Source organism: Myotis nattereri (genome assembly GCF_964212035.1).
Source record: "Myotis nattereri genome assembly, chromosome: 16".
NCBI classification, from domain to species: domain Eukaryota; kingdom Metazoa; phylum Chordata; class Mammalia; order Chiroptera; family Vespertilionidae; genus Myotis; species Myotis nattereri.
Window position 1 is genome coordinate 55040901 of NC_138091.1, and position 11296 is coordinate 55052196.

At 65.1% G+C, this 11296-nt stretch overlaps 1 protein-coding gene across 1 annotated transcript in view; it reads right to left on the minus strand.

Moving 5' to 3' along the window:
- The window catches only part of TIMP2 (TIMP metallopeptidase inhibitor 2), a 32907-nt gene extending 31318 nt beyond the window's left edge, over positions 1 to 1589 (minus strand). The window contains exon 1 of the mRNA XM_081110376.1: positions 1169 to 1589. Coding sequence (XP_080966502.1) covers positions 1169 to 1298 — 130 coding nt within the window. The 5' untranslated portion in view covers positions 1299 to 1589. The remainder of the gene's footprint in view (positions 1 to 1168) is intronic.
- Positions 1590 to 11296: the final 9707 nt, after the last annotated feature.

Sequence of the window (11296 nt, forward strand, 5' to 3'; positions counted from 1 at the left end):
TGAGCCACGGGAGGCCCACAGGTGGGAGCGCCTGAAGACCTCCTGGGCTAGGCAGCAGAGGCAGCTTAAAGGGCCAACTGGGGAGCCACGGGGAGCCACAGGGAGCCATGGCGGTGTGGGGAGTCCAGGGGGGCACGGCTGACAACAGGAGAAACCCAGAAAAGCCAGCGTGCGGTCTGAGCAGCCGAGGGCAGCCCAGCGCCGCCACCTCCGGCCTGGAGAGGAGGAGCGGGACCTACACCTGTTGAGAAGCGGGAGGGAGCCGCAGGGCCACCTGTGGTGCAGGGTCCGCCTGACCCGGCCCCAGGACAGCCTGGCTGACCCCACCTGGGCTGTGAGGCCTGCAGACCCGGATGGAAGCCTCAGGGTCCCGCGGGGTCCCCGCTGGCTCCCCGCCATGCCACCACCCCTCTCAGGCCAGAACAAATGACTGGGCTCCTCCTCCCTTGCCAGTGCCCATCTCTGAAGGGCAAGGAGTCCAGAGGGTATAACCCCTCCCCCCCAGCTGCCCGGCCTCTCAAGCCCCAAGTCTGTAGCTTTTGTGGATGTCCGATAAAGTGGTCCCCCGCGGCCAGCCACTTCAGGACCCTCCTTCCTGTCCAGCCCTGGGCGCAATGCCGCCTGGCAGGGCCGTCCTGAGCAGCCCCGCTGAGCCTGCCCAGGGGAGGGACGCATCCATCTGCCCCCCGCCCCCCACACACACATAATCCAGCGACCCCCAAATGGGGCCGGTGGAAGAGGCCTAGACAGAGAGCCATTCCCCACCCGGCCCCAAGCCCCGAGGAGCCCGGCTGCCATCTCAGATGTGCAAGTTTCTTCGCGGATCCCCAGCCCTCCAGCCACCAGGCCAGGGCTCCCCTCCGCTCGCACACGCCGTGTCCCCCACTCTCCCCGCCCCCGCGCTGGCATCCCGGGCCGCTCCGCCTGCCAAAACCCAACCCGGGCCCTGGCTCCCCGTTCCGGGGCTGGAGCTGCAGCGGAATTTCGGTGGAATTTTTGCGGAGGGAGAGGGAGGGCGTGGAGGCCGGGGAAGAAAGTGCGATTCTGGCGTCAACTTGCAGGATTGGAGCGGGCGCTCAGGGCCGGGCGGCGGGGTGCCCGCCAGCTCACGGGGGGTCCCGCGCGCCCCGCGGGGGGCCCACGGGGCCGGGGCGGTCGCCGTCCTTACCTACATCTGCATTGCAAAACGCCTGTTGCGGGTGCACCGGGGAGCAGCTGCAGGCGTCGGCCCGGCGGAGCAGCGTCCCCACCAGCAGGAGGCCGAGCGCGAGCGGCAGGCTGCGGGCCGCGGCGCCCATGGCGGGCGGGGGCGCGGGCCGGGGGCGCGGGCGAGGGGCTCGGCCGCTGCCGCCGGGGTTCGGGGAGCTCCCTCCTGGGCGGGCTGGGGCGCGCGGTCTCGCTGCGCTCCTGGGCGCGCCCTGCACACCCGGCCCGCACTCGCCCGCACAAACTTTCTCGGGTCTGTGTCACGGGGGAGGCGTGGGGACGGCGGGGGCGCGGCTGGCGAGCGGAGAAGAAAGGATGGGGGGCGGCGAGGCGAGCGGCGCGGCCCGAGTTCCGGCTCCTCGTCTGCCTCCGGGGCCGTGTGCGCTGCGGGCTCGGCCGGCCGGCTTTATAGCGCTCCGCGCGCGCCGCCGCCCAATGGGGTTCGAGGAGCCCCGAGGCCCCGCCCCCGCCTCCGCGCCTCGCGGCCTCCCCCGGCCCCGCTTTTGTTGTGCCCAGCGCGGGGGCTCGCCGCTGCGCACCTGGCTCCCCCCGACACCCCGCCCCGCCCCGGGCCGCGCCCCGCAGCCTCCCCCATCGCCAGAGGTTGGGGCGGGGGGTGATGCGTGCGAACAGCGCCCAGTGGGCCCTGACTCAGCACATGGGCATCAGGGGGCCCCCCCACCCCTTCCCCTTCCACTCCAGCTCGGTACGGAGGTGCCTGCACCCTGCCACCCCGGGGCCCTCAGGTTCTAGCCAGGGATTGAGCAGAAAGGGTGTGTGCGCAGGGCAGAGGTCATTTCCTGCGGCCCCGCCCCATGCGGGGGGGGGGCGCTGAAACTTCTTGGGGACCCCTTTCTCAAATGGAGGCCTTGGAATTGCGAGCGCGCTTCGCCAGTGGAGTTGGAAAGGCTGGGGGAGTGGTTACTATGAACAAAACAGGATTTTATATAAACTGGCCATATTTTTGACCAGCCAACAAGAACCAGGGGGTGGGCCCCCGCGCGCAGGAGGCAGTGGATTGGACAGGGCATTGCTGGGCTGCGCTCACCCTTCCCTCCCTGATCCCACAAATGTGGGAGCTGAAGCACTTTTCCCAAAACAGTTCAGGGTTCCAGAAAGGGCGGGGATCCTGGGGTGTGGATGGCATGTGAAGGATGATGAAGTGTGACCCCCGCGACCCTGTCTGCCTGTCCCTGAGCCCCTGGGCGGGCGGGGCAGCTGCACCGGGACCTCACGCTTGCTGGGGGGGGGGGGTGGACAGGGCGAGGGGGTGTGTGTGTGAGGAAAAGGCGCAGCTAGAGGAGCCCGCCCGCCCGCTGACTGCGCGGTGCGGGCTGGAGGGAGAAACTGGGCGGCACTGGGTGGAAGGCCCTTCCTTCGTTTCTGGTCGCAGACAACTGGGAGGAGGGAGAGCTGGGCAGAGCAATAGTGTTAGCGGCCTGACGGGCCCAGAGTCACTTTTCCGGCTTTTGTTCATATAAAATAGTGTCACCTGCTCGCTGCTCGGGCGCCAAGAGGGCGCAACACGGCAGGAGGAATCCAGGAAGGGCTGCAGCTCTGGCCTGGGCCCCGCTGAGGGAGGGAGGACCTGGTCAGGCCGCCTCCCATCCAGGCAAGAGTGGGAAGGAGGCCGGGGACCGGGACCGGGAGCTGGGCGCTGGGAGCTGGTCGTCACCGTGTCTCCTACCCGGCCTTCTCTACCTTAATACTGCCGTGGCCAGCAGGAGAGCCGTGCCAGACCCACCCGCGCATCCTGACCACGCCGCCTGGACCTGTGGCTCCCCGTGGGTTAGACAGGAGGGTCCCCGCGGGTTAGACAGGAGGGGGCAGTGCCTGTCAGTGCCTGCTGGGGGAGGTGGGGGAGCTTCTAGGACCCTCAGACCACACTCCCGGGGTCACCACTTCCTACCAGGAGCACCCACCTTGCCCCGCCCCCTCCCCCAAGAGACTTTCCCAACAGAGCCCAGCAGGCTGCCGCGTCCCACTCTGTCTGCCATCCTGGGCTGGGCTTGGCAGAGTCAACACTACCCAGGGCCAGGAGGAAGCGGCACGCCCTCCCGCCCTCCTCAGGTAAACAGAGTCAGGATGGCTCAGGGCCTGGGCAGTAAGCCCCGCCGGCCAGGCTGTGCCAGGAGCTGGGGAAGGGGGTGCCCTGGGAGCGCCTCTTCCCGGGGGCTCACTCTCCCCGTGTCTGGAGAAGCTCCTGAGCCTGGAGTGTCCTCTCCCTAGAGACAGAGGGGCGCCAAGGCCCCCCCACTCCTTCGGGCAGGTTCCCGATAACCGGGTGCTCTACGGTGCACGGGCATGAAAACTGGCCCCACGGCCCAGCTGGTGTGGCTCAGTGGTTGAGCCTCATGGACCTATGAACCAGGAGGTCACGGTTTGATTCCCGGTCAAGGCACAGGCCTGGATTGCAGGCTGGATCCCCAGTGTGGGGAGTGCAGGAGGCAGCCGAGCCATGATTCTCTCTCCATCTCTCTCTCCCTCTCCCTTCCTCTCTGAAATCAATAAAAATATTTTTTTTTAAAAAAAAAACTGGCCCCATGTACCCAGGAAGCTGGACCCGAGAGAGCGGGCACGTGTTGGAAGGTGTGAGTGCGGCCGCGAGAGGGTGGCTGGGGGCAGCGGCGTCCAGGTGCCTGGCTGACCCCAGGCGTCTGTGGTTTGTGACACGTGGTCCTCAGAGAGGAACTGGCGGCGGCTTCAGGGTGGACATGGGCCCCGCAACCCTGGGCCTCAGCCTCGCGTCCACGCAGGCGGGCGGCGCCACCCAGCAGCCACCTGTCCCAGCACCCCCAGCAGGCTGCTTCCACAGGACACCCTGAAGGCGGCAGGAGGAAGTGGGGAATGCCCGAGCCACCTGTAGCACCACGACGGGCCACGCCCCTGCACGGCCCACGGAGCCGCTTCGTGCCCAGCGGTGACACGCTGAAGCGCATTTCGATTTTCGTCTCATTTCATTAATTTTGTGATGAATCCTCTCCAGCCAGGCCTGGCTTCTCAGCCCCGGCCGCACTGCTAACCACCCCTCCCCCCCAGCTCATTCTCTGGTGGGAGACATCCTGGGCTCGGCGGGGTGTTGAGCAACATCCCTGGCCTCCCCCCTCCAGATGCCGATAGCACCCGCCCCGGCGTCTGTCCAGATGTTGCTCAATGTCTCCGGGGAGGGGGGAGGGGGAGGGGGGAGGTGGAGGGGGAGGCAAAGCCGTTCTGGTTGACAAGCCCCGAGCGATAAAGATCTGGGGTGGTGAGAAAAGCAAAATGCAGGGACATAAACAAGGCTCGCAGCAGACCAGTGTGTGTCCCGCCACACCCAGGCACGCTCCTCCGCCCCCCCCCCCCCTGGCTCCCCGCACCCCCCCTCTCCGGCTCTGGGGGAGAGAAGGCAGGCAAGGAATGCTAACAAGATTGTTTTCGTTTAAAGTGTCCCTGAGTAAACAGCATGCATCTGATTTCATTTACGGGGAAATTAAACGTATGCATGGGTCATACATTTGGCTCAGGCCTGCGGACTGAAGGGGCCCAGGTTTGATTCCGGTCAAGGGCATAGGCCCGGGGTTGCAGGCTCAGTCCCCAGTAGGGGGCATTCAGGAGGCAGCCAATCGAGGATTCTCTCTCATCATTGATGTTTCCCTCTCTCTCTCTCTCTCTCTCTCTCTCTCTCTCAGGGAGGGAGGTGAGAACCCAGGCCTCCTCCATCCCCGAGCAGCCCGAGCTGGAGTTCTGCGGACCAGGGCTGGCTGGGGCAGGGGGGCACCTGGGGAGCCGCTGCCCAGCTCACAGGGGTTATTGAGGCTGAGCGTTTGTGGTTTCGGTTTCCTCTCCCTTACTCTCCAAAATCAATAAAGAACATATTTATTTTTTTACATTTTTTAAAAATATATTTTTATTGATTTCAGAGAGGGAGGGAGAGGAAGAGAGAGATAGAAACATCAGTGATGAGAGGGAATCATGGGTCGGCTGCCTCCTGCGCGCCCCCCACTGGGGATCGAGCCTGCAACCCCGCATGTGCCCTTGGCTGGAATCGAACCTGGGACCCTTCAGTCCTCAGGCCGAGGCTCTATCCACTGAGCAACACCAGCTAGGGCAAAAAAAACATATTTAAAATAAAAAATAAGAGCTCTCTAAAAGGCATTCATCGAAGAGTCAGAGGAGTGGCTCCAGGTGGTGGGAAGGTTGGTGACGGAACGGAGGTCAGAGGTCGCGTCCTGCTCCTTAGACAGGAGTAACACAGACAGCACTTCCTGCCAGCACTGCCCACGCCGGCCTGGGCACGGGCTTTCCCAGGAGCCCCACCTGCGTGCTCTGGGCTCAGCCTCCGGGGCTGTGTTTCAGGCTGTCCCCAGGGCATCGCTCAGGACGTGGGGCTTGGCCTGTCTCCTTCCTCGGCCTGAGCACCTGTCACCTCCCTGCCCCTCCCGCCTGGCAGGCTCTCCCTGGGCAAAGGTGGCCTTGAGCCAGGGCCCCCACTTGCAAGCCTGTCTGGAGAGTCACCCCTCTCCCCGAGCTGCGGAGCAGGTCCCGGCACCACCCCAACACCACCGTGCTGTCCTGGCCCAGACTAGAGCGAATCCACGAGAAGGGGGACACGGGCCGTCCTGGGGGTCAACAGGGAGCCTAGGAAGTCCTTGGCCTGAAGAGATGGCCACACCTGAGCCGACAGCCTGGCTGAGAGCAGCGAACACCTCCTCCAGGCAGGCGGCTGTGAGCGGGGAAGCCTGCGCTCCCCTCCCCACGACACGGAGGGCCCATCCTGCACACTGGCCACCTGCCTTCCGTGAGTGCGGGAGGGCCCGGGGCCGGGGGGCGGGGGGGGGCACACACCTGAGCTCTGCCTCCTCTCCCCGTCCCTCGCCCACCTGCCTGTCCCGACATCGCCAGGCTCTCCCCGGATCCTCCCCGAGACTCGTTCCTGTGAAACAAAGGACTCGGAGAGGCAGGGCTCGGAGGCAGCTGTGCGTGCTTTCGTGCCCAGCTATTTCCTCTTGGCGCCGGGCACGTGGTCATGTGCTTCCTCCCGGGCGGGTCAGGGAGCGGGCCCGGGGAGCGAGGTGGGAGCCCAGGCCTCCTCCATCCCGAGCAGCCTGAGCTGGCGTTCTGGGGACCAGGGACCAGGGCTGGCTGGGGCAGGGGGCAGGCACCTGGGGAGCCGCTGCCCAGCTCACAGGGTGATTGAGCTGCGTGTGTGGTTTCGGTTTCCTGTCCCTGGGAGCCGAGAGGCAGGAGGCCCGGTCCCGCCTGCCCGCCACCCTCCTCTTCCTTTGGTGCCGGGAGTGACGGGCCCAGGGCCATGATGTCATCGCCTAATCCAAACAGAAGGGGCTGGTGTGGCGGGTCCCATGCTGAGCGCAGCAGTAAACTTCACTGCAAGGCTGTGATTAGGGCTGCGCCGAGAACTGCCTCTCTCCTACCCCCGCCCCAGTCCTCGTTTTCTTGCTCTGTTTCGACCTGGTCTCCTCGCCCCCCACCCCTGGTTCTCTGTCTCCTGGGTGCTCGGTGAGGTCCGCCCTCGGTCAGGAGCCCCAGTCAAGGTTCCTGCCCGCTCAGATGCCAACCGGCCTCGCCCCCAGCCCAGCGCTGTGGCCAGCGTGGGCGCATAGGGCACAGGTCCCAGCCCCTCCACGGCCCCGTGCAGTGGGGGGAGCGGGCCTGGGGACGGGAGCCTAAAGGCCTGCTTTCCTCCTTGAGCTGCGATGCCAGGCGACAGAAAGAGCAAGTCTGGGGGGGCGGGGGGCTCTGGTCCCAACAAAGAGACCAGCAGGCAGGCGAGCCGTGAGAAAGGCAAGGACGGGCCAGCTGCAGGGAAAGTGAGTCATCGGGCCCTGACCGCCGTTTCCAGCTGGTTCTGGAGTTTGGGGTCTGGCTCATGGACGCTCTGGCACTGCAGCCTCTCCTCCGCCGGAGACAGCCGCCCAGCCCTCAGGCAAGAGGGGCGACTGCAGTGCCAGGGCCAGCTCTCTGGCCCCCGCGATTCGCAAGCCTGCCCAGCCTCTGGGCGGAGAGGGGTGTTGTGAGCAGTCAGTCCTGCCCCATTTTGCTGCCTGTCTCCTCTCCTTTGGGGTCCCTGGTCCCATCCTGACGCTCCTTGGCCCCGGGAGCAAGTCCGGCCGGCCGCTGTCTCTGCTTTCCCCTCACAGGTGTCCCCCGGGTGCCTGCAGGGCGGGCACGGGTCTGGGCGGCCCGGTCTCCAGCTGCGAGCCACGCTGGGCTTCCTACAGTCATTCAGGGGCTGTGGGCCCCCCCAGGGCTCCCCATGGGGTCTGACTGGGGGAATCTAGGGGGTTCCCCATGAGTCTTCGAGTATGGCAGGCATTCCCTGCCCCCCTGGCCCGGCAGCACACAGATCTCTTTCCAGCCCTCCTCCCCCACGGAGCCTGGCTGTGGCTGAAATCCTTCCTCACTTGCCCAGGCTTCCAGCCGAAGGTGGGTCATGGGCGGCTTCTGGCCCAGGAGGTGCCCAGCCGGGCTGTGTGGAGAGCAGGTCGCCAGAGGGGAGAGATGGGAACCCCCTCAGTAGCCCCCGCCTGGACTTCCTCTCTCAGGGGTTACTATTTTCCTGCCCATCTTCCCCATGACTCTGCTTCCTAAGGTTACAGCTCATTCACTCACTCATTCATTCATTCATCCATTCATTCATTCAACAGGTAGGTATTGGGCAGGTGCCTGGGGGTGCGGGTGCTGGGGATGTGGACGGCCCTTCCTCCCACGGCACCGGCCCCTTTAGTGGAAACCAGAGTCCATGGCAATGCGGTGCTGGCGGGGCCTGTGCTGGGCGCCTGGGGGGGGGGCGGGGGGAGGCCTGGGGTACAGGAGGCCTGGAGGCAAGAATACCCGGCCACGGGGGCCGCTGTTCTGGACACAGCCCCGCTGCATGAGGTGGGAGGCCTGGTGCTGGCAGGGGCAGCCACTCAGAGGGTCGGAGGCAGCGGGGGCTGAGCGCAGCCTTGCAGGGGGGTGGGGGGGGGTCTGAAGGTGAGTGTCGGGGATGGAGACAGGGGGCTGGGGGCAGCCTTGCGGGGGGGTGGGGGGGCGGTCTGAAGGTGAGTGTCGGGGATGGAGGGGGGGGGCTGAGTGCAGCCTTGCGGGGGGTGGGGGGGCGGTCTGAAGGTGAGTGTCGGGGATGGAGATGGGGGGAGGGGGGGGCTGAGCGCAGCCTTGTGGGGGTGGGGGGGGCAGTCTGAAGGTGAGTGTCGGGGACGGAGACCGGCGGCAGCTGCTGGTGGTGACTCAGCGCCGGCAGAGTGATTAGAAACACGTGTCCCCGAGAGGCGCACTGCTACCCGGAGCCGAGGGTTCTCGGGCCTCCTGGGAGTCATGGGGGCGGGGGGGGGGGCTCGGTCAGCGGCCAGCGGCGGGCCCACAGGGACCCCTCGCTCACTGTCCGCACCTTGATGTGCTGCCGATTGCCTCTCGACTCTGGTCGTGTTCCCACTTGCGACATTAAAAGCCACTTTAAAAAAGTTTGTTTTTAAATTGATTTCAGAGAGGAAGTGAGAGGGAGAGGGAGAGGGAGAGAGAAACATCAATGATGAGAGAGAATCAGGGACCGGCTGCTCCTGCACGCCCCCCCTGGGAACTGAGCCGGAAACCCGGGCCTGTGCCCTGACCGGGAATCGAGCTGTGACCTCCTGGTTCACAGGTGGACGCTCACCCACTGAGCCCCGCCCGCAGCCGGGTAAAAAGCAACTTTTTATTATGAAAACGCCAAACAGTCACAGGGGAGGAGGGGGTGGGCTGGCCTGCGGGAATGAGCGGCGCCGGCTTTGTCCCAGCAGCACCCGCCCCTCGGGGGTGCGAGGAAGCCGGTCCGGGCTCCTAAGTAAAGATGAAAGAGCATCTTCTCAGAAGGTCGACCTTCTGGTCTTCCCGGCGCATTTGGTTTTACGTGGTGGAATGAGCCTCAGACTTGTTTCTTCTCTTCAGGCACAACCGGCTGAGTGAGGCCTTCCCTCCCACCGCCCGCGGGCACAGGGGCGATTGCCAGCCTCGCCCGCCTCTGTCCCGTCTGGAAAACGGGTCCCTCTCGTAGCGCTGTCCAGAGGACCCGGTGGGAGGGCGCGTCACACACGCAGGCCCGGGGTGCTACTGGCTCCCGAGCCAGGATTCAAACCTGAGTCTGCCAGCTCCCCACCTCTACCTTTCCCACCAGCACACACCACGCCGCATGTCCCGGTGCCGGAGCCGCGGCCGCCCGGAGCCACGGCCACCAGGGACCTTTGCTTGGGATCTCCAAGGCCCCTCTGCCCTGACCACAGCCGTGGACGCCAGGGCTGGGGAGACGGCCGGTCCGGGGAAGCACTTTCTTCAGTAAGTCAAGGCCCCTGAGAAGGAGCAGCAAAGGGGCCTCCCGGCCAGCGGGAAGCGGGAAGGGGGTGAGCAGAGGCAGGTGAAGGCGGACCTGGCACCTGGGGACAGGTCGGTGCCCTGGGTGACCCCCGCCTGGCCGTTGGGTGAGGGAACGGACGTCCAGATGAGCTGATATTCAAAGGATTCAGGGAATGTGGGTCACTTACGCACAAAAGGTCCCGCTGGACACCAGGAATGCGGGAGGCCCTCGCCATGCCTCCCGCTCCTCTCCCTCCCCGCGCCCCAGCTCAGCACCTCCTCTCCCTTTCCGACTCCCTCGCCAGGCTTTCTCTGCATTCCTGGGCGCAGCCCTGCTCCACCCTGCCCGCCCTTTCAGCTCCAGCCCTCACCCAGGTCCTCCTTCTCAGGGTCACGGCCTGTGGGTGCACGGATCAGGTGACTACCCTCACTCGGCTCGAAGGCTGTGTGTAGTCAGGGCCTGGGGTGGGGCGGACAGACCTGCTCAGAGGGGCGTGGGCATGGACACCCCTCTGGAGGGAGTGTCCCCCACCAGGAGGCGTGTGGAGTGGGGGTGCGGTAGGCCCGCTATTGCCAGCTTGCTAGACCTTCAGCCATGGGAGGAGGGAGCCGGGGTCTGGGCGGCTGGAGGGCCTGCCACGCCCCCTGGCACGGTGGCCACAGGCCAGGGGCTTCGGAGAGGTTTGTTCCGCCAGGAGGGTCCCCCGTGGGACCCCATGCCCCAGGCCTGTGAGCTCTCCAACCCCAAAGGGAGAAAGAACCCTATTCAAGACGATGTGGTCCGAACTCTCGCCTTGTCCACGACCGCGTCTCCTGGCAGCGGCGGCCGGCGGTGGCCACTGCAGGCTCGGACGTCGCCTGGAAGGCATGTCTGGGGCTGCGAGTCTCTCATCGGCTGCCAGAGAAAATATTTTTTGCAGGTTTCTTGTGAGCTGAGCAGGAAAACACGAGGCCCAGCAGGATGCGTGGGGGAGGGAGGCCCAGCCCTCTCCAGGCGCCTGGAAGACAGTCGGGATGACATCACCAGGCTCACGGGGACTGCAGGTCCGGCGGCCGAGAGGGGACCCAGTGAGCAGAGCGGTCAAGGGCGGACTGGCCTGAGACTGGGGCAGGTCATGGGGTCGCTGGAAAAGCCATGCCCTGGAAAGGCAGACGAGAGGCCCCGGGCGCGACGGCTACTCCCCGGGAGGAATGGGCTGGAGATGACTTCTCCAGGGGCCTGCGTGAGCCCAGCTACAACACACAGACAAGAAAACCACCAGAGCCGGTGAGACATCTGAAACCCAGGTGGAGTTTTGAAAGTTCAGATAAACAAAAAAGGAGAAAATGTAACCAATGCTCATACAGAGAGAACCGTGTTACTACATGGGCATCTGTCATCTGTCATCCATCTCTTCAAACACACACACGCACACACACACACGCACACACACGCACACACACATGTACACACACACACACAGCAAGAAATACTATATGCATGGTTGCATAGCTGGCTTGTTTTTTAAGCCAAGAAGGGATCATGAACATCTTTCCGTGTCATTAACTCTCCTGCGACGCGGGTTGAGCATCTGCAGGGCATTCTGACGCGGGCTGCCCCCAGGAGGCAGGACCACCTTGCCAATGGCAGCTCCAGGCTTGATGGTCCTTACAGCTCCCAGCCCCACAGAGGAAGCAGGTGTCCTCAGCCGTTACTATGGCAAAACACTCAAGAAAGGCTCTGATTGGCCAGGCTTGGATCCTAAGCCCATCCTTGAGCCAATCA